The sequence below is a fragment of the Anguilla anguilla genome, chromosome 1, assembly GCF_013347855.1.
Source record: "Anguilla anguilla isolate fAngAng1 chromosome 1, fAngAng1.pri, whole genome shotgun sequence".
Taxonomy (NCBI): domain Eukaryota; kingdom Metazoa; phylum Chordata; class Actinopteri; order Anguilliformes; family Anguillidae; genus Anguilla; species Anguilla anguilla.
In genome coordinates, this window is record NC_049201.1 from 16,742,882 (window position 1) to 16,765,810 (window position 22,929).

Here is a 22,929-nt window from a genome sequence, read left to right on the forward strand (position 1 = left end):
TGCATGTTGGCTTAGAGTCTCTGGGTGAGATTCTTAAATTTATCAAGGGTAATTAGTAGTATACAGTATGATTTTGGCTAGATCAACTTATGCAGTTAAACCGACTCTCTGAAATGAGTTTGGTCAACGCCCCTTCACCTACATTTGAGGCATCTCCAAATGAAAATCACCAACCCATTGTAGTTCTTAAAAAATGAAGAACGGTAGGGTACGTCATTATGACGTATAGGCTACCTCTACCAAAATTTGCACCTTTCACAGCCAATATCTCTGTCCAAATATTGCTTTAGCCAGTGACACAGAGAAATAATCAGATGCACACTGTGCTAAACTGACAACAGTGCAATGGCCTACCAACAACTGACAGAAGAAATTATACTTCATTTACAATTGGTGAAGTACAAAGTGTGCTTAATTCAATTTCTGGTGAAATCTTTTCATCGTATGTTTGCACCAGTGTAAGATATTGAAACCCAGACATAAAACAGCCCTACACAGTAAGAACAAGAGTTACTGTTTACACGGGTAACTAAGGGCCTACTTTTGGGACTTGTTGAGACACGCAACAGATGGGAAGTGACACCGAGTCGTTGTGGAGGTTCTGACAAAGCCTGCCTTAATTAAACATCTTTCCGAGAAAATGTTTTAGAAAAACAAAAAGGAGCAAGGCTGGGTATGGGTAATATGCATAACAGTATCGTGTTGTACAATGCTGCGGAACATAAGCTAAGGAACAAAGCTAAGGAACAAAGCTCGTTCTAATGCGTAACCATCACCAGAAATGGGTGAGGCTGAGGTCTGGCCAGTGGCAGCAGACTTGAACGTGGACAAGGAAACCTTTAGAATTCACTGGGCCACACTGCGGGTGGGCAGGGCTTTCAGAGAAAACCACAGGCTGACACCGGAATATAAACAGTTTTGAAGCAGCCTTTTCTCTCCAGGGGCTAAAATCAAAAGCCTTTCGAGAGGGAGAGAGACCTAGTCAGAGGGAGAGAGGCAGAGGCTGGCTCCATTGCACTGCATTGGAGGAGAGGCTACAGTACTGCATTGCTCTCTATGCTTCACTTTGCGTCAAAAGCATTAAGACAGAAGGCTTCCTCCCAGGCGCTTTCCTCCATGTGAAACCCTCAAGCCCTGTAACACACAGTAAAGTGTGAATGCTCACTCTCTTTGCTACTGGCCACAGACAGTTAAGTCTGTGGTATTTTTAGATAAATGCTTTAACTCAGCCAGTGGCAAATATTGCTCATAAAAAATGTAGCTTTGCCTATTCTGAGACCGCCTGAAATGTTCTCTTTCTAACCATAATCTTCGCCGATCGGCATTCCTCTGCAAAGACACAGCCTGCCAGCAAAACACAAAGCAGATTAGAAGCTCAGTGCTGGAGATGGCTGTACAATAAAGTCATCGCCTGTTTTGAAGTGAACTAGCTTATTCTATGTTCGAAGGCGTCTGCTTCTTTCAGCTGATTATTTGCGCTTCATTTCCTTTCCGCACACACACCCTCCACAGCAGATTAATCACACTGATCTAATGGAGTTCCACCCTGCCTTTTCCCTTTATATGCATATGGCCCAGCTCCAAAATTGTGCCATACCTGGGCACAGCTAGAGTGGGAGAGAGAGAGCTTTTCACAGAGGATGCAAGTGTAAAAACTAAGGTGAATCTCCCAGTACCAGGACAGAGTATGGCATGCATCAACAGGATTTGGCTTCTCAGGTTCCCTAATGAGGAATGGCCCTGTAACTCTAGCTCTCACTACATTTGTAATGAAACCTGTGACAAATGGTTTAACCCTCCGGTTGTCCGCGTGGTCAAAATTTTTTATATATAAAAAAATATTGATATATGGTTTAAAATTCTGTCAGGCTTTCAATCACAGGGGGTATGGCGAGGGTGGGTCATTTTTGACCCTGTGGACACAGTTTGCATACATAACATGAAGACAACACAAGGGAAAAAAACATCTCTTCTCAGATGCTCAAATCCTGCTAGCACTGGAAACTCGGAGAACGTTAGGCTGATAAATGACAGTGTAGCACAACGGTTAGAGAGCTAGGCTTAAAACACAAAGCTTCTGGGTTCAATCCCCAGCTGGGGCAGCAAGGTACTTAAACTGAAACGTTTTCAGTAAATATGCAGCATAAACAGATTGTATGTAACTATGTCATCTATCCAAGTCACTCTCAAAAAGAGCATTTGCTACAAACCTAAATGTAACAATGAAAATGACCATTAGGATGACTGTGCATTGCAGAAATGAGCTCATATTCACAAAATGTCCGTGTTTTTTCCAGGAGTTCATTCACCAACCTGGAGCATGAGCTCACAGTCTTCCCGGCCCACAAAGATCATTTCCCGAGGGAGCCGGTGGCGTGTGCCCGAGCTGCTGACCAGGAACCATGATGTCACGCTCATCTTAAGACGCTGGTCAGAAGCCCCTTTGCATCCTGGGAAACATAAGAAATGCACATCAGCAGAGAGCTTGCATGATCTTTCACACGTTTCACGTTTGGTTTCTATACTGTCATTGGGATAAAAAGAAATTGCTGGTTTCAAGATTTGTAAACGCAGCCACAGTGAAAATTACAGTGACTGATTAATCCATTTCGTACTTCAACACAAAATTTAAATACCAACATAAGCTCAAGGGCTCACCTGTACTTTGAAGCAGAATAAATGACTCCAGTAAAAAATCTAAATGACATCAAACACATGGAGGTTGTTTGCTATACTACTTGGCTAATTTTGACATATTAACTGTTTCTTATAACAAAGTAGCCTAATATGAAATGTATAGTTCCAAAAGTAGCCTGGCTTTTCTAGACAGCAACTGACAAATGTCTGGCAGAGACATTCAGCTGTACAACTGACTAGGCTAGCTCATACTTGTGTGATCACACTGGGTTTGTGAACAGAGACTATTGCAAAGAGCCATGCTGAGCTGACATTGTTCTGAACTTGGCATTAGACTACATATTGCAATGTACAGTAAAAACAAAAGTGTACCCTGAGAAACAATATCATTAACCAGGGAAAGGTTAACCCGATATCGCCCATCAAATGTAGTACAGACAGTGGTTAATGTGTATTCTAAACAGATGCACTGCAGACAGAAACAGACTGCATATTGTGTTGGCTCTTGATACTGATGTCACAAAGGATAGTTATACGTTTTGTAAGCCAGAGTTAAAAATTATGGGCAGGCCAGATGCAAACTGAAAGGTTAGCCTCTCTGTTCTATGAAATTTAAATGCTGATTTGCATGCACTTCCTGATCAGTTTGTACTTTGAGGCGTCATTAAAATGACAGCCCAAACTCAACCCGAGAAATGACCAAAGAAAGATAGTCTATTTGTATTAACATGCTTGGGTCACCCTGCTGATATCCCCCCCACACAGATAAGTGGGTTCCAGGGCTGCTCTGCTGCAGTGTATATGGGTCAAACAAAAAGGCTGCAGATCTAGAAAAGTCAGTAACGATACCATCACAGACAAGCAGCCAGTCTATATTAACAAACAGACTCAGTTCAGCTTCCCAGCTACCACATTACAGGCCCTCTTTTCTGAGACAGCTGAGCACTTGACATGCTACAGAAGTCCATTCCTCTCTTTGAAATCATTTGAATATGACATCATCTCCTCTCATGGATGATAATACTGTAGAGAGTTTTTTTCTGTTCTGTACAAAATACATTAACAGAAGACATGACAATTTCACATTTTCTTTGCTCAATCAAAGACACGTAACCTAAAAATGAAAGCCAATGAAGGTTCCTTATTGCAAAGAAACTACCAGGGCCTTTCAGTACCAGATGAGTGGATGTAGCTCATATTACAAATCAATAAAGAAAATCAATAAAGAAAAATCAATAAGTTAAAGACAGCTGGTGTGTGTGCTCCCATTTTAGGAGCATTTGCTCCTGGAAATTGATGCGTGTTAAGTGCAAGAATAATTTAGGAGCACATTGAGGGCCTTGGAAATTGGGATGCCTACTTGGGATGCATTAGTGTGCTCCTTAATTTTTCAACTTAGGAGCACATTCGCTCGTTGGAAAAAAATGCTCGTGTTGAGCCCTGTGGATCTGTGAAACCAAACTCTTTAGAAATTTAGGATTAACAAGTGGGCAGGTAAACACATGGTGTGGTCAGAGGACTTCCCTGCCTGCAAAGGGACAGAGCAGCAGATCACATGAGCCTTCCTTTTTGCAAATCTATCAACAAGAAAATATTAAAACTTTATTTTGAAAGATGTAATTTCTAAACAGGAGAGCTCCAGGTCTGGCTTGGCATTTCTGATTCATTTAAAGTTCACTTCAGATTGGCACCCCAATCAGAAGATTGCTTAAAATGGAAATCACCATGTTGCTTAGATAGCCAACATAACATGGTTTCCAAACATTAAAACCAAATCCTACTGCAGTAGGCAGTATAAGAACTTTGCTGCTTTGAGGATGAAAAGATCATACAGTAGATGCTACTTCTGTTCTTTGGTTCTTAGAATAATCTATAACTACTGGAAAAAAATGTATTTGATTGCATAAGGACTTTCCAGTAATATCCCCTTCATATAGGCTAGTAGCAGGCTATTTAGCCATGACTAAAACAATGTCAGGATAGAAGACAAATAATGATTCAAAAAGGCAGTGCTTGCTGAGAAAAAAGGTGTTGTTATTCAAATGAACTATTTTGGAAGCTATAGAATGTCTGAGCATCAGGTGAATCAAAATGCATAGCCTACAGTTAATCTGCCTCCTCCCCAGCACCAAGTCACTTTTTAAAGATGACCTTTTGCATGTGCCACTCCCTCACTGGTAACCCCGATACACAGAACACAGCCATTTGGTATGCATGGCTTGTCCGTGTTTCTCCTAATCACAGTGCAATTACATGCAAGGCTGCAACAGTGTCACAAAAGTCAGCATAGCCTTTAGCCTGGGAATATTCATAGGGACAGCAATGTGAGAAATAGGCTACCTGACAATTGATAGGAACATAATTTAAATAATTGGGTAATAGAGGGCTGTCAGCCTAACTAAACACTCCAAATATTTTCTCTCAACTCTAAAATAACAAGAACCCCAGAGACATTACCACGCCTTCAATGTCACCAAAGACAACACAAAGCCACCCATGGGGTTGTAGCCTATTTAGTCTTGTATCCATCCTAACCAGTATTGGTCCACATCATTATCTCCTAAGGTCATTTCTGGTAGAGACATTCATTTTTCAACACTGCTTCGGCTAGCCTACATTTTTCCAAAGCCACTTCCTAGTACCCCAGAGAAAATGTAACAGACCACAAGCCCTGCATCCCCGTTTTCACCAAGGGGCCTGATAATGCAGGCTGTGCCGTGGCCAGACTATGTTTTTTGTTTCAACAAGACATAATATGGCCAAATGAAAATTATTTTTAATAGAGGAAAACAAATCCCTCTAAACATGAAAATTATTGATTCTACAACTACTGAACCAGATAGGACCTAATAGGCTACGTCATACACGTTCACAAACTTGTATACGAATAATTTATGGCAGATCCAGGAGTACGAACAGTCACTACAAAACACTGGTCTGCCTAGTCACTGGTGTGGGCCTAATCTATTACTGTTGAGATCAAACGAAATAACAAAAAGGCAAAGCGGGACATTATCAAGTAGTAGAGTATTTTTGGTTTCACCACTCAGTGTTATCAGCATCCCACGGTCTCTCTTTACAAAGTTCCAAGTCCAGAGGTCTATGATGAGGAAAATCTCGTCGGCCTTCAATAATATTCCGGCCAGCTAAATCGCGTCAACAGGCCGTTTCTGTCCACACCAGTGAGCAATAGGGAATTCATAACGCTGGTTTACTTTTGGAAAAAAACACCCCATTTGTCATCAATACGCCAGTAAATGCTCAATTAAACAACTGTGTGGGCAGCACAGATAGCAACCCAGGCTAGACGATCATAGCACATTATAAAGTGAACTTATTTGTAAAACATTGAAAATCGTGTGTAATTCACAAAAAATAATGTTCGTAGCAAAACAGAACAGGGTACCTTCGGAACTTATCTTGTTAATAGTTAATATTTAGGAACCACAGACATAAATACCAAATGTAATAATGGCAAATAAAGTTTTTTTTTCTGAATACAGGCAATTTTCTGGTCTATATAGGCTACATAACGCAAACGTTTATCATTCATGATACACAGAACGCATACCATAACTACACTTCTGTAACGGTATTAATAACAAAATAAATAATAATAAAAAACATCTACATTGTCAGCTATATGCATATGGACACCTCGATTATAAAGGCGGTTAAAAGATCTTGACAATATGGTCTTAGAAATATCCGTGATTGTACACCACAGGCATTGCTGAATATATTGCGAGAGCCGTCCAGCTGACGTTAGCTAAACTACTTAATTTGAGCTAATTTTTTACAGCTTAATTGCGATCTCTCTAGCTAGAATTTAAAAATTACTGAAAGCAACATACCATCACAGTTGTAACGGCATATGGGACATATGCAATAACCGGCTTAGTATTCGGTTTGGATCTAGCGAATGCGACAAGCAAACGCAATTCTTTATTTATTTATTTATTTTTTTTGCAGAACAGGCAGACACACACCAGCTGGACCAGACAGTTGCAGTGTAAAGTCCAGCTAGTTGGCTAACGTTCACCATCATCATACAACTTAGCTAGCCCGTTTCCTTTTCAAAGAACACTCTGCCAGCAATTAAAGGCCAATTCGTCAGCAAACCAACCAACAAGCACATTTGGGAACATGACAATATAGCTATCAGGTAAAAACGTTAATGTATAACTGTTTGGAATGGGTCATTTTTTAAATAGCTACAACACAGTTAACATGTCTTCAAATAAAATTAGGCTATTTCTAGCGAACCAGACACCCATCAAACAACTCCTCAGCAACACGTCTCAACTAAAATGTCCTGTTTTATAGTGTAGTTAATCCATAGACCGTAATAGAGTTAATCACAGCGACTGGGACTTGCTGCACCGATTTTTCAGAATGCCAGGTTTAGCATTAGTCTTGGCTAAATGCATAGTCTAACACAAATTATTTAGGGTACCTACCTTAGCTGTTCTAGCTAACATGAACATGGAATATCGCTTGAGAAACGTTATATATCGTTATAGACTACAGTGTAGCAAAAATGAACCAGCTGTTTAATTTAGCTTGTGATAGCCAGCCAGCCTAGTGAAGACCGTCCCAACCATACTAGATAATGTTAAAGCTAGGCACATCAACGACTCCGCTGTTCGAAAAAACACACGTTAGGTAGCCTACCATAAGTTAGCCACCTGCGGTGCTAAAGGCCGAACACCAACAAGGAAATCAGCAAGGTTTTTCCCCATATGCAACCAGCATTTTAGAATTCCCATTCCCGCAACCTACCTATAATCCGGATCCCGCTCTCCACGGAAAAGCAGCCAAAGACGCCACCATTAAAAAATGTCAAACGCTGCCTCTCCTTGTATCTCCTTCTGTTTGAAGAGTACAACGGTCCCCTTTTCAAATACAAAAAAGAATACAGCCGTGGCAAGTCCAGGTGAATGACACACACCCCGATCAGCAGTTAGCTACAGAGTGCGCTGCTATGGCATTCTTTGCACTTGATTGTCACAGAACATAGCCCAGCACCGCCTCCAGAAGACTTACTGAGGTTAGTGACGCCACTACCCCACAAACCAAACGCCTAGCTTGTTGCATTCTACACCTGCCCGACTTTGACCCAGGAAAGCAAGAGTTTACTCCAACGAAACGCATATGAAACCCATATCCCATCCCCATAATTTTGTTCATTCATTTGGATTTCTTAAAAGAGATCAACAATGCCTTAAATGGATTAAGAAAAATCAAGGAATACAACCACCGAACATTATTGTTCTCCTGCTATGCTTTAAGAGGGCGTCACTGTTTGCTTATGTTTTACATTTGATCTTTTTGTTGCTATTTGTCATTCATGTGAGGAGCAAGGAGAGCCACAATTTCAAGGAGGTACAGTGCAACTGTTCTGCAGGAGCTGCAGGGTTTTTTTTTTCAGGCCAGTGGAAGACCCACAGTGGATGAGAGGCAACTATTTTTATCCATCACGCTCTCCTTTTTTATATGTTGGCTTTTATTATTATTATTATTATTATTATTATTATTATTATTATTAATACTAATAATAATAAGGATTTGTGAATCCTTAATAATAATAATAATAATAATAATAATAATAAAGGATAATAAAGTAAAATGAAGCTAACAGAAAAAATGAAGATGGAAACTAAAGAAAACAGAAATGGTTAAACACAAGGAAATGTGCAAACTTATATTAATTATATATTTCTATTGATCTGTTGCAGTTATAAACAGATATGGAGAAGAGGCCATTCTTGACACATCTTGATTATTTAAAACTTTCAGAGATGTAGCCATTATTAATTATTTTACTTCAGGAATTCTGACACAGTACTTTTACCTGCTTTATGAGAGAAGAGGCTAATAAGAGGCTTTAATATTCAAGATAAATCCACCTATCCTTACCAAAGGCCTTTTATAAATCTGTGATGCATTCTAGATATGGCTTTATTTAATAGTTATAATGTTCTAAAAGACATTACTTTGGATGCAAAAGACTGCATGAGCTTTCAAACCATGTGATCATTCAGAATTGTGTCATTTTCCATGCTTGCTTGCTACCCTTCAATCCTGGAAGATTTGGCACAGTCAAAATTTGACAACCTGTACGGAAACCAGCCTCAGCTCAATGGATGAATGACACTTTGGGGACCGGACTCAAGATGACCTGAAGGAGCTGGCTACAAACAGGAAAACCCATGTCTCTACAAAGCGGATACAGGAAGGGGAGAACCCTGTGTAGGATGGGCCTTAACTGAGAATCATTTCCCCATCATGCTGTAACCACAGCAGATATTCCAGACCAAGCAGACAGTTTTCAAAGACATTACATTAATTTAGCAGACCCTCTTATCCAGAGCAATTTACTGTATAGAAGAAAAATAAGTGCATACACCTGATTAATATGAGCAGTACTACCAGACCTGGCTAACAAAATTCAGAGACCAGGAACTACATATGCAACATCCCTGAAGCATTAGTGCAACCTACCTATGCTAACCAATAACCTAAAAGACAGATTCTGAATACAAGCACATTGCATCCATAACAAGCCCTAAGAGAAGATATATAACCAAAAACCACAAAAATGCCATAACCTAGATTTATACAAAAATTGGAGTGCTAGGGGGTGTAAGCAGGAAACATCCACGGCTGGGATTATTTATCTACTCCTAATGATTAACTATAAGAGAACTATAAGAGAATAAGATTTTAAAGCTAATAATGGCTGTGGCAAGTATCACCAAAAGATATGGTGATTTTAGTCCACGGGTCCGATTGCTTAACAACCCGAAAAATCTTGAAGTTAATTTCATCATCCTTTTTGTGAATTTAAAAAACTTGATCATATCTCCCTTAGTGTCCTTTTACTGAGCCTGGATACATGTAGTTTTGTTCAGATCACCTCCTCAACAGGGTTAAAGGTCATTACATGACATGCATCATCTTGGTGCCAAAAATATCCCCTGGGAAAGACATAGCTGTTATGCTGGAACATTGTATAGAACTCTACGCAGCAATATGTAACATTTTCTAGTCTCTCTGGCATAATAAATGGACTCAATTTTTAATACTTTGAGTATTTAATAGAGTATGTACTTTTCTACTTTCACTAAAGAAGGGGTGCTTTTATTGCTGGTGTATACAGTTCTTTGACCATTTCTGTATTTGAATAGCTGTTCGTTTACCCTGAAGTTTGTTTAGAACGAACAGTGACTACCTTGTACAGAGTGTCACACTGACTTATCACAACAGATGATACACTGCAAGACATCTCTGGTACAATATCCAACCACATCTGGCTGATCCTGAATCTAAATTAACATAATGTCAGGTCTGTTAAAAATGGTGTAAAATCACTTGGATCATCATTAATAAAATATGTTTAGGTACAAATTTCTTTCTGAACTTTCTAAATGTGAGGCTTATGTTAGATTTCACAGTTCATAGGAACATTTAAGGATAAATGGGGCAAACCTTAAGTATTTATTGTCTTCATGTTCAGTAACTTCAGAACACGTGATCTTAAACACAGGATGCTGCACATACTCACCACGGTCAGACGAACCATTCAAAGTTGAATGATGGCCCAATTTGGGCTTTAGCCCTAGCCTTCTGACAGTGGAGGATTGTCTGATAGGTCATCTATTCTATGATTAGGGAGTGATGGCTTCAAGATATGCAGGCCAAATTCCTTAATTAAGAGACACTAGGTCCAACTTTATTGGACTGTATGTCATAATTATCTTAAACAGCATTTGAAAAATTAATTAATATACTGTCATTATGAACTACCCACCACATACTGTAAGGCTGAGCCTGAGCCACACACACCACCCAAGGATATGTCTTCATTGTTCTTTGGTATGCCTAATAATACCATACTTCATTACTCATAGCTTATTAGAATACATAATAGCACATGAGGAGAACAGGATGTTCAGCCAATCTACACTTCCCATGTTGCCAACAAACTAGGTAATCTAGTGCTTGACATTTTCCATCAAACTGCAAGTGGTAGTCTAGAACAGTATGAAGCAGAAATCCCAGGGGTTCTGCCTCAACTACATGATCTGGCCCCCTATTCTACACACCACTAACTCAGTATGGGCAAATTTTCCTTTTGCTACTTTCCTCCTACGCCCCAACTTGAAAAATATACTGTAGTTCATTTTGTTAATCCCTTTGTCTAAGCAGCCACCCCCCCTCCCCCCCCATAATAGGAGGAATTTCATTCATAATACAGCTTTATTGTTCTGAAGATAGTTTAATGAAGAAGAAACCACTGAAGCTTAACAAATGATTTCTTGCAAAATTCTTCTTTTTTCTCCTTCTCAAGGAATCTTCAGTATCCATTTGAAGCCACTTCCATTTTCAGCATCCAGTTGAAGTCCCTGTTAGATACTGAACCAGAAATGAAATACACATACATCTTTAATACACAAATATTTAACCTTTAAAACACACAATGTTGTGGGAATGCAAAATTGATTATTATACAGATCCATTATGTTTGGAAGTAGGAACACATCTCTCCCCTCCATGTCTCACCTTCCTATGAGTGAATAACAAAATAATGTTGAGCAATGACCTGAGAGCAACAGAAAGAAACATGGCCCTATTTTCCTGGTTAGCTAAATCTGCTATAGATTTAAACCTTTAGAGCAGCTTTTTGCTTATACTTCCTGTACCATAACATTCCTGTTGTTCATAGTTCATAAAAGCCAGTACAAAATGCCTAGGCCATTCCAAAAAGACATTGCTTTTGATTTAGCTATGGAGGGCATATAATGAGAAGGAAGTAGATACAATAAGGACCATAGTTAGCAAACTATGTCAATTAAAAGTATCTGTGATACCTTCATCATGCAAAGCCTAGTCTGTTTTTTGTGGATTGGAGATCATCATGAGCTCTGGAAAATCTAGTGACGTCTTGGCTGATGCTTCTGGTATAATCTGGAATGTTGGCATAGGTGGCACCAGGAACCAAGTAGTTTGCTCTCAGTCCTCCAGTAATAGGTCCAACCCCACAGCCCATGCCCATTCTGGCCACCCTGCAAAGTGAGTATGTGTTCTTCTCCGATGCTGCAGCAGCACTGATAACCGCTGCAGTGTACGCTTGAAACTGTGCATCCTCTTCATAGATTAGCTGAGTGTTTCTTGCATCAAATTCCAATTGCTCTTCTTTCTTTCGTTTTTCATTGGCAAATTTTTCAGTCATTTGCTGATGGCGTTCTTCGTTCAACAGGCGAAGTTCCTCTCTTTTTCTCTGTGCAAATTTTTGTTCATTTTCCCAGTATAATCTGTCCTCCTCTCTAAAGGTCTGGAGTGTGCACCATGCCCTCTGTTTCTCCACTGTGGTGTTCTGCTCATGTTGCTTCCGTTTATTTTCTCTGTGCGCTGCGATGGCATCCATCATGGCCTTCCTTTTTTCGTTCTTCTCATTTAGAGCCTGCAGCCACTTAGAATCCTGCTGGGCCAGAGCTGTAGCCAGAACATTGGCAGCGTGCTGTTCCTTTTTATTCATGTCCTCCTGCATCTTCAAAGCCAGCTTCTCTGCCACAATATCCCTGCGCCTCTGCAGCCCGTCCTGCCTGTCGGCTTCGATGTCTCTGACCATCGCGTTCCAGTTGTCTTTTTCCATTATTATTTGCCTTCGGCGCTTCTCCTCCATCTCTTTTTGTTTCGCTTCTTTAGCTCCCATGGCTTTCTTGGCCAAGATCTGCTCTGTGTATGTTTTCCGAACGTTGGTCTTCTGTTCATGCTGTTTTTGTCTCTCCGTCTTAACCTCCTTTTCATATTGCTCTTGAATCTGCCGCCGTTCATTTATCTCTCTCTCTTTGTCCACCTTCCTTTGTCTTTTAACAAGCTCTTTCTCCCACAGCTGTTGCTTCACAAAATCTGCAACGGATTTTCTCTGCAGTTCTCGTTGCTTTGCTCTCTGTCTCTCCTGTTCCATGACCTCTATTTCCTTACACCTGAGCAGCTCCATTAACTTCCTGTTTTCTTCTTTAGCATGATCAGCTATCACCTGTTTCTGTCTGACCTGATGATCTCTTTCTTTCAGGGTCTCTGACAGCATGATTTGGCGGTGAAATTGTTTAACCCGGTCACTGTCAAAGAACTGCTGCTGTGCAAGGTTGGCCATGGCCTCTTCTCTGCTCCGAATCATGATGGCATTATTTTTCCCACACTGTCCACCTTGAAATGAAGTCATTTTTGTCTTCAGCAAGGAAGACAGGGTTTTAACAGATGACCAATGTTAAGAATGCATAGCACAATGCAAAAGATTCGAGATGTGGATCCTCAGTGATCTGAAAATAATTTCAGAACTATGGCTCTGAAGACCAACACCATAATTCCATGCTTGCAATTTATACTTTCTAATAGTTGTCACTACTGTTGCGTCATGCAAGGAAGGTTGACAGAATCCACTGGGCCACGCCCCCATGGCTACGACGCTTGGAATTATATAAATAAATGGGATTCATTTCTGTATTAGCCTATATTCGGCTTTGCGATTGTGTGTCAACTAGTATGTTTCTAGTTGACACACGGATGTTTCTGCGACCTTTTAGCATTATAGGCTCGAGGCGCAATCTAGCTTGATTTAAAATAAATGGTGGTTTATAAAAATAGTAATCCGAGCAGTTGGCCATGGTTCGTCGACTCGTACAATGTTGTTTTAATATGACAAGTGCAACCTTCTCACTGTGGATATATTGGTGACAGAACAGCCTCCAAATCTTCATTTATTTATTTAATTAAAAAAAATAAATCAATCACAATGTTAACTCGTTTTCACGTGAGTTTAGGGCCACAAAGATCTTCACCTGCCCCATATTTGAATTTGTGGTTCTTAATTTTACTGGCATATTATTGTCAATAAGGAGAACGTCTCCACCTTGTGGTGCTGTCTTCCCGGTCTGAGTTCGGAAAGCTGTCCGAATTGCGTAACAATTGATTAGAACGTCCGTTGCTATGACGATGTTGCAGCGTTTCCCTCTGAACTCCGTGGATTGATTATAATCTGTCGAATCGTGTGTTCTCAAAATTCTCTGGCTACAAATTCCTAAGTATTCTGCACCCAATCTGTCGAAAACAATGAAAGTAAGAGGCTAATTCAGTATTTTGGAAAAAAAAACAAAAAAAAAAAACAAACAAAAAAACAAAACATCAGGTCTACAGCAGGTTTGTGAAGTCATCAAGAATTTACTGCACATTGCATATTCCATCCTATCATATTTATTGATATCCTATTTGAAAACTTATTTTGACGTGGGCTACTCAACACTAACACGGCTTAGCTTCATTTTGTTTTTGTCCTTGTTGCTATTGTCGATTGCTATCATTATATTATCATTATTGATCATTATGAATGGCTCTGCATAAGAGCATGTGCTAAATGCTTACATTTAAATGCAAATGTAATTATTTCTGTCCAACTGGTTTAACTGTATACTTTAATTTGTTACAACGTGATTATTTCACCAGAAATTTTATTTATTTATTTATTTTACAGTACCTTTATTCTGGCTGTTCTGCAGCAGCAATGTGGTGCTTTGATTAACAGTGCTTCCTAAAATAATGGAATGCATTTTTCCACACAATTCATTATTCTAGAAATGTCTTCATTTACATATAAAAATAGTCATGTTTTAAAAATAAGTTTGTTTGACCAAAGCACAGATTAATAGGCACATTATACCTGACATAATGAACCAAGCAACCCTTGGGGTCATCAACAATGTGTGGATTCCATTATTTCCACATTAAGAACAACACCATTTGTAAACTAATAGGCAACAGCAGACAATATTGATGTTCCCCTGTTGTCCACACGATGTAGCCAAACATTACACATTGCAAAATGTGAACTTTTACTTCCTGAATGTTCCACTGGGTGTCAGGTTTGTGCTAGTTTCTGAGGTCCAGGCATTACCACAGCAAAACACTTTTCCAGTGACAATTTAGTGGAGCTATGTCATCTTTAAGAAACTGTACTACTTCCAGATGAAATACTAAAGATTGAGTGCTTCTCTTTGTGTCCTCTGATAACTTTTTGTCCTGTAAATGTAATTTCATTGATTTGCAAATGAGTGGAAATGTAAATCACAGATATGATAGACCCTGGACCGTTCTCAAAAATTAACACTAATTATGTCAGAACAAATTGAATATTTAAAAATATCTTGATGTGATTTGAAATTCCCCTGGGAAATGCGTGCTTTGTCCATAATGTCCCATACTAACTCAAGTCAATCCTTGGTTGATCCTGGGCCTTAATTACACAATTGGGTTGACATTTACACTGAGCTATTGTTGGTGATCACATGCTTGAAGTACTTAGCATTTCTTCAATCAACAAACAGCATGTGGATATTTTCTCCAAACAGGCACATGTGCTTTGGAATCAGCCCATGTTAGAGTTACAGTATGTTTCTCAGCCCTGGTCCTGGGGACACGTGTTCCAATTAATATATATGGAATTTAAAAAAGATCATGCGGTATTGTATGAATGACAAAAGATAGATTTAGATTACATAAATACAGTGACACAGATAAAATGAAAACATTGACACACAAAATGAAAGAATGAGACCAGTTACACAAGGAACTTAGCGAGCAGAAGTTTGTGTTTAATTGTCATATGGCATGCCCTTTTTGGCCTTCTCAGGGGAAAATAAAAAAAAAACAATATTTCCAGGTTCAATTCATGAAATTCAATGAATGAATTTAAATATGGCTATAATTTTCAATAGAGATTGTGGATTTAACAAACTGAATTCAAATAAATTTTCCAGCACTCAAAATGTAATTGAAGCCAACCTGGCTGACTACGGTCCGTGGCCAAGAGTGAAATCACTGCTATTGCAAGAAAATACTTCCCTTCAGGTGTATAGAACATTCAGTTTTGATGTTGATGCAGTTGGTTTTCACTCGAAGCTAGAGATACGAGAAGTCCCTCAGCTGGAGGTTGGTTTCAGTTCATTTTTTTCACTCCCACCAGCCCGGACACAAAGAACAGCTCACCCGGGCTGAAATTCCTGTCTTGCGATTTGATTCAAAGTCCTGGCCCCTTCCACTGCATTAGAGTCTGTGGTCATAAAGGTAAGGGGGCACAAAGTTGTCTCTATTCAATACACTGGTGGAATTACCTCCCCCTTTACAGGCTTCTCTGAGGTCATGACCTTTTACTCCAGGCAAACCGAGCCTCCCTCCCCAATTAAATTGCACTTACAAAGAAACTTGTCCTCCCCCATTATCATCTACAGTTCCTTTTAAACTTCCCCCGGCCTCCTTGCCCTGCTATACTATTCACTCCATTGAGTACTATTCTGCATGCCTCCCTGTAAGTAGCTAATGCCAGTTATCTGTGTGAATTTAAGAATAGCCGAGAACAGACACATCCTCGCCCCCAGGCCTTTTCCAGAAAGCACCATGCCCTCTGTTCTGGATCTAAATAATTCCTAATGGGAATTGCACCCCAGCTCTCTAAATAACATAATAAAATTGACTGACACTTCAACACCAAAAAAAGCATTGTGAAATTAAAATTCACAGAATCATACAGAGAATTCCACAGTGGTGACAAACAGGAAAGACACATCTTTACTGTGTCACAATGTGACCGGATTCCTCTTATTGTAGGTGTCTATATAAAATAGAAATAGGAAGACTTTTTTCCGAGAAGGGCATTGCTGTTGTGAGACACAAGTTTTATTGACATGAGATAACCTCATCAGCATACAATGGCATAATTATCACCAAAACAAAACAATGTTTTTTTTCTCTCAATATTTCTGCGCATGAATTGATTTAATCTCACTGAAAGATAAAGAACAGAGGCATCATGGCATGGGGTCAGTCGGGAGTGGAGGGGGGTAGGGGGACATTGCGCAAAAGGGTTGCAAAATGTAAAGGGAAGTCAAAAGAAGGTTACTGTGAGGGATTTACCGGCCTTCCCCACCCCATTGCCCCTCGCATACCACCCCATTCCCCGTCTGGGTCACATGACCATTCAGCCACATGTCCACTGGGGGAGGAGGCCTCAGCTGGCACCACAGGCAGCTGTGAACGCATTTGTCCACCTCAGACCCAACCTGGCCCTTATGCTTTTCAAGTTGCTTTGCTTGGTTCTTCAGCCAGCTGCAATGTCCTGAGGGAGGTTCACGGATCTGGCCCATCCCTTTAAATATGGACGTCACACTAATAGCTCGCCTTTAACCTCTGTTTGACAAAAGGTGCTAATCAAGCCTGGACTGGAGTCTTAGCAGTCCAGTCCCATAGAGCCTACTATACGTCAGAAGGGGTTCATTCAGCAGTGAGTAAACGTGAGCAGAAAGTGAAAACAGATATAAATAAAAAACCGATGCGGGAATGGCTGACTACGTAGGAATGGCTGATAGGAAAATGCAATCTTATCCCTGGATGCATGTGTAAAGAAGAAGAATGAATGAAGAACGTTAGGTTTGCATAAAATATGAATTATCCACTGTATTTGCCGCCACTTCAATAAACAGTGTATGATATAAAATACTGTCATCTGCTGTTAATGAACACATTTTATTTGGGCAAACACTGTGACAACTTGTGATTAAAAAAAAAAAAAAGTACAAACACTTGGATATGACTATGGAGTCATGCAGGTGAAACATTGCACTCCACGTGCTAATACATCTATGTATCGCCATACCTGTACCCAAGAGGAGACCAGGCAGAACTGCTGACACAAAGAGGTGAATCGCGGGCAACACAGCTGGAGCACGTTGCCCTGGGAACCAGGTGATAAGCTGTCCTCTGCATCCGCGGGGCGGCGTCAGGTGAACCCCTCGCTGGGCTCTACCTACTTCCACATGTAGCTCCAGCCTGCCAGCGCTGCAGCTGGCTGCAGTCAATCTGTGATCCTGTGCTGCCAACATCTGCTCCAGGGACCGAGCCATCTGTACCCAGCTTAGGAATACACCTCCTCTGGTGCACAATGGCTGCAGGGCTACAGAGGAAAGATGGCGCGACCAAACCCTCTCAGAGACAAACGTATTATATAACGCATACAGAAAGGAAATATACTACCGAGTGAACTTTCCTTTGTAACTTGGTGCATGTCCCTTCATTAGTAAAGGTATTAGAATAATTTTACATTGTATATACTTATCTTTGCATGTCATTTATGGTAACAAATGTAATTACATGCAAAGATTATGTACCGAAAAACAATTAACTTCAATATCCAAAGCATTAAAGGCTCAGTAGTGTTCATTTATTTATTTATTTAACCTTTATTTAACCAGGTAAAAGTGATTCTCATTTACAACACTACTACATACTGGTGAATACAACAGCACCTTCTGAATTAATCTTTGTGTAATTTTTAAAATATTCTTTCCTTCTTTGTATTTGGCAATGCATTTTTGCAAGTGTTGAATTCTGAGATCCTTAGGTCCCATTTCCAAAAATGTAATAGCTACCCATCAACTGAAAGTGTGCATCTTTCCTGCCTTTTTAAAAAACGATTATTTGTACATACATGTTCCCCAAATAAGTAGATTCACAGAAGACGCACGGGCAATTACAGAAACACAGAGCAGTTAGCGCTGCAGAACCCCTGTCCCTGAGCATCCTTTGTCAGTGGCAGGCCTGCCTGAATGGAAGTGGGCTGCTTGTCATCCACAGGGTCATCAGATGTTTTTGCCATATACATCCATTGTTAGATGACAGATGGCAGTTCAGGTCAAAACCCTTCACAACTACTGTGGTAAAAACATCAGCAGTGGCCTGTGTTGCAAACTGGGAAGCAGGACATGTAGACATATTTCAGTTATTTCCTTCCTTTGTGTGTTAATCAAATAAGCACATAGCCTTAACCACAGCTCACTTTAAACATACTTTGAACAGATATTTAAAGGTTAATTCGATATCCACTGGATAGGATATCCACAAGACACGTCGGAATGAAGGTGCCGAAGATTTAGGATCAAAATTTTGTCGAGGTACTCCAGGATCACTTTAATTAGTTCTGCACCTGAGCGCTTTGGGTTTCCCAAACTCGGCATTAACAACCTGCTTTCCTCCAGCAACAAAAGCAATGTACCTGGGACATGGGCAGGAAGAATGGGTCATATTCCTAGTCTACAGTGACTACAAAAATCAGCCATTTTAGTTAAAATTCTTTATTTCAGCAATTTAAAGGAAACAAAAATGCTAAAGTAAAAACAGTTGAACTGTGTGTAAAAAAAAACAACAAAAGTTCATATTGTTGGTTTGTTCACTAAAGCTGGTGTTTTATAAATCAGCCTCCCAGCTGTCTTAAAAGAAGGTGTTGTGTGTGTTTGTGTTGGGGGGGGGGGGGGGGGGGGGGGGGGGGGGGGCTGGGAGAAATAAAAATTTTCAAACACATTTTTTCCCCCAGCAATTCTATGAGGTGACAGCCAAGGGAGAGTGACTATATGAATAAGCAACTATCAGATCTACATTTTGAACAACAGGAAAAGCAGAGATTCAAGAGAAGTATTAATGTTTTGAGACATAATGTAAATACACAAAACATACAAAAGAGAAAGATGAAATGTGGGCTGTCACAAGAAAATAAAAATAAAACTTTACATTCATTTAAGCATGCTGAATGAGTTAAGAGTGATTATCAGTCAAAGTCTGAAACACTGACAACAATAATTTAAAGAGGAAAAAACATTATTTAAAAATTTGAGTGAATACTTGACCAATTCAAAAGCATGTGACAGGTAAGGCCAATTTAATGGTGCCACTTCAATTCAGTCATTCCAACAAAACTACTTCATTTTGTTTTGCTTAAAACATTTTGTTTATATTTACATCTCGTTTCTATTAGCGTATCAAAAGAAAGGCTGATTGTGCCGTTTTCAAATTCAATACCAATGTGGAACAAGTACAATTAAATGTACAAAATGCTTGACTGCTGTGGAGCTGGAAAAGGTATTCCACAAGCACACTTGTGTCCATTAAATCTGCTGGTGTATATACACTGTGAAAAAGAGAACGGTTAGATCAGACAGCCCTCTGAGGAAATCATGGCTCACTCCACTCCACAGCACGTTCGCCTGAAACCGAAAAAGCAGTTCCACACCGATATTCTACGAAGAGTGTTTACGGCGACCTCACTGAGGCGGTGCTGGACGCACTGGGGAAAAGGGAGACCCAATACAGGACAGGAAAGAGTGATGGGCGCCTAGACAGCCAGCTCGCAGGGAACTCTGGGAGATTTGTCGGTGGAGCAGAACATTCAGATGTGGCGCTTGGTCCAAAGACTCGTCTCACGGTGCTGCCACCACCCGGACGGGCAGCCTGCGTGGCATACAGCAGCGGGTCCCGTGAGGAAAAGGGGGGCCTCACACTGGTATTTTAAAGGAGGGGGGCGGGGAGGCCAGGCCCAGGATCTGTCATTGGCTGCACATTGCAACAAGTTTACCTGTCACCTGTTACCGGTCCCATGAGGAAAAGGGGGGCCTCACACTGGTATTTTAAAGGGAGGGGGGGGGGCCAGGCCCAGGATCTGTCATTGGCTGTACAATCCAACAAGTTTACCTGTCAGCAGTGTTAAACATTTAACACAACAAAATGTATGAGTGTGTGAACATGTGTACTGTATGTGTATGTATACATACACACATATAAATAAACACATGCATGCACACACACACGCATAGGCTCCCAAGGTTGACATTTGTCTCTGATCTTTCTTACAGTTAGTTGATTCAATCCAGCTATTCAGGTACTTAAACCAAATGTATAGTGATACCGGTCCACTCAATGTGATTGTACTGTGACCCATTTGAGTAGGACATGATAGCACTGCCTGCCAATAAGAGAGATGTGTTTTCTGATATGTGCTGCATTCTTCATGCTGGGAATATTGTGGGGTTCGAACTGCATCTTAAACAGAAAATCTGTGATTTGAATAATTTTCTTGAATTAAACTGATTTTACCGACACCGCCGGGTTCTGAAACATTTGGATGTGCTTAAAGCTAACTTCCATCGACAAACTACATTTTGGCCTTCTCAAAAGGGGTTCCTCAACGATGCAACAAAAACGGTGTTGCTACCTTCATGCATATCATAAATTTGAAAGCCTGTTGCACCCCATTTCAAAAAGCAGCTTGCATACACAGCTGCCCTTTTTCAAAGTACAACAGCAAAAGAACAACAATAAAATGTGGAATTTCATAATCCTAATACATGTTCCCATTTTTTATCAAGAGAAAAGTGCAGGGAGTGACAGAAGAAAATGGGGGGGGGGGGGGGGGGGGGGGGGGGGTTTGAAGTTAAGGAGAAGAAAAAAAAACTTGGAGCATCTCTATGTGTTCTGTATCTAAACTGCCATCTTCTATTGGCTGTGAATTTGTTCAGTAGGCCAAGGACAACGGGGCCCGTCTGAATAGAAACGTGAATGCGGAAAATTAACGGTAGTGTTACGTCTCGTAAACATTACAAAATCATGGTCTTCAAAGGCCACAGAAACCCATCACTTTTGTTGGATGGAGCATCGCGATCTACAAACAACTGCAAACCAAAAATGTCTGCAGTTTGAAACACTTGTGTCAAAAAAAAGCAATAGGATAGAGATGCCACTGTCTTTAAGAATGCAGTCTGGTGGGGGAGAGGGAATGTAGAGGGGGGGCCTTTATGCTGTTCCACTGGCGGAGTACGAAAACTGGGGGAAGTGGGGTCTCCTTTCGCTGTCAAACGACTCCATGTTCTCATCTGAGTGAGCGAGATAAAGAGACAGAGAGAGAGAGAGCAAATGAGAACAAAGAAGAAAGTGAGAGAGAGAGAGACAGGTGAGTGACAGAATAAAATGGCTATGCTACATAGGTTTATTATCACATTCACCACACCTCAACTTTCACAGGAATACCACAAATATACACACAATTAACACACTCCACCAAAATATCTCCTTTTCCAGCATTCTAAACCATACCCCATTCTGATATGTCAAAAATATCAATGAGTGTTCCAGCAGGGGGCCCCATTCTCACAAAAGAACAGCCCACCCCCAAAATAGTTTTCCTGAGAGCGCTCAGATTAGACATTGTACTAAAATCTGTCCTTTTTCAAATTAAAATAAAAAAATCATCCCAGCACTTAAGTCTGTGGTATTAAGGCTGAAGAAGGAAGAGCACAACTGGGATATAACCAAAGACATATAAAAGAAAAAGAAATTTTGTCATGAATATCCCCCTTTAATATGACCATCTTCCAGGTAGCAAATTCAAATGCCAAGGGGGTTCCTTTCAAGTAAATTCTGAGAACTCTAAAACTGTAGCCGTTGGAAGTTAATACTTTCTACTTAAAACAGAAAATGAAAGTAATTGGTCTCACACAACGATCTAACTAGATGAGGAAGCCAAAGTTGGAAGTCAAGGCTGCAAAAATAAGTCTTGACTGAGCTGTAGAGTGATAAATAGCTCGGTCTGAAGGAGGAAAAGTTTAATATACCAAATGTTGATTTACTGAGAGGTGCAACGTGACCTTAAAATGTGCCGTCCTCTCTTCAATAAGCCGCTGAAGGGTAATCATGCACAAGCAACCCCACAGTTCTCACACACCCATCTCAAACAGAGGGAGAGCTGTGGTGCCACAGACATGCATTCTCCATGTGGAAGGGAGAGGGGAGCAGGGAGCAGAACAGGGTACCTTGTCCCGGTGGCGTGATGGTGATGGTCTGGCCTGTGAACTCTTCATCGAAATACCGCGTGTCCGTCTCCGAGGTGACTTGAGGCTTGAAGGGTGGGACCAGCTGAGGGGAGAGGGAGGAATTCACATTGATGATTGGTTTACTGTCCTGTCAGTCAAAAGATTCACAGAATTTAGGGGTGCAATGAGTCTACAGTAAACATAAGAACCTTGGATATTTTAATACTGGAGATAACACTGGTGTTCCCCAGTCTTCCACATTTGGAAAATATAGCATACTTTACACATACAGTATTTGCCAAATTGTGACCAAATACTAGAGAGAGAGTTTCAGTCAGCTGAACTGTGAACTGTTTCATCCAAAAACAGCAACTACTAAACTAGCCTAGCACCTGCAGTCTGTATGCATCTGTGCTCACAGCAACTGTGCAGCTCAGCTGGAGAACTAGAGACCGAATTCCATCCAGTCCAGAATTGATGAAGGATATTGCAAACGATGAGACAGGCCTGTGAACACAACTGGGCATTCGAAATTCGGAGAAAACAATCAGCGCCGTCTGACCACCGAGCGCCGTCTCGTTATTTTACGTATTGCGCAAGTGCT

General features: G+C 40.5%; 3 protein-coding genes across 7 annotated transcripts in view; all 3 read right to left on the reverse strand.

Moving 5' to 3' along the window:
* cep170b (centrosomal protein 170B) overlaps positions 1-7,721 on the reverse strand; it is a 34,608-nt gene extending 26,887 nt beyond the window's left edge. For 3 of the 4 annotated variants that reach the window (XM_035379635.1, XM_035379628.1, XM_035379609.1), the window contains exons 1-2: positions 7,420-7,721; positions 2,314-2,450 (exon numbers count right to left, since the gene is read on the reverse strand). In XM_035379635.1, the coding sequence (XP_035235526.1) occupies positions 2,314-2,418 (105 nt within the window). In that variant the 5' untranslated portion in view covers positions 2,419-2,450; positions 7,420-7,721. Of the gene's footprint in view, positions 1-2,313; positions 2,451-6,491; positions 6,582-7,419 lie in introns of those variants that run through there. The other variant, XM_035379618.1, reaches the window with a different exon arrangement.
* Positions 7,722-10,974: 3,253 nt separating this feature from the next.
* Positions 10,975-12,987, reverse strand: LOC118213417 (coiled-coil domain-containing protein 173-like). The gene is made up of 2 exons (XM_035392354.1): positions 11,511-12,987; positions 10,975-11,055 (listed from the first exon to the last, which is right to left on the reverse strand). The coding sequence occupies exon 1, from the start codon at positions 12,866-12,868 to the stop codon at positions 11,516-11,518; it is 1,353 nt and encodes a 450-aa protein (XP_035248245.1). The 5' UTR covers positions 12,869-12,987; the 3' UTR covers positions 10,975-11,055; positions 11,511-11,515.
* A 7,956-nt stretch (positions 12,988-20,943) lies between these two features.
* akt1 (v-akt murine thymoma viral oncogene homolog 1) overlaps positions 20,944-22,929 on the reverse strand; it is a 38,755-nt gene continuing 36,769 nt past the window's right edge. For both annotated transcript variants that reach the window (XM_035432353.1, XM_035432361.1), the window contains 2 exons: positions 22,326-22,428; positions 20,944-21,389 (listed from right to left, as the gene is read on the reverse strand). In XM_035432353.1, coding sequence (XP_035288244.1) covers positions 21,310-21,389; positions 22,326-22,428 — 183 coding nt within the window. In that variant the 3' untranslated portion in view covers positions 20,944-21,309. The remainder of the gene's footprint in view (positions 21,390-22,325; positions 22,429-22,929) is intronic.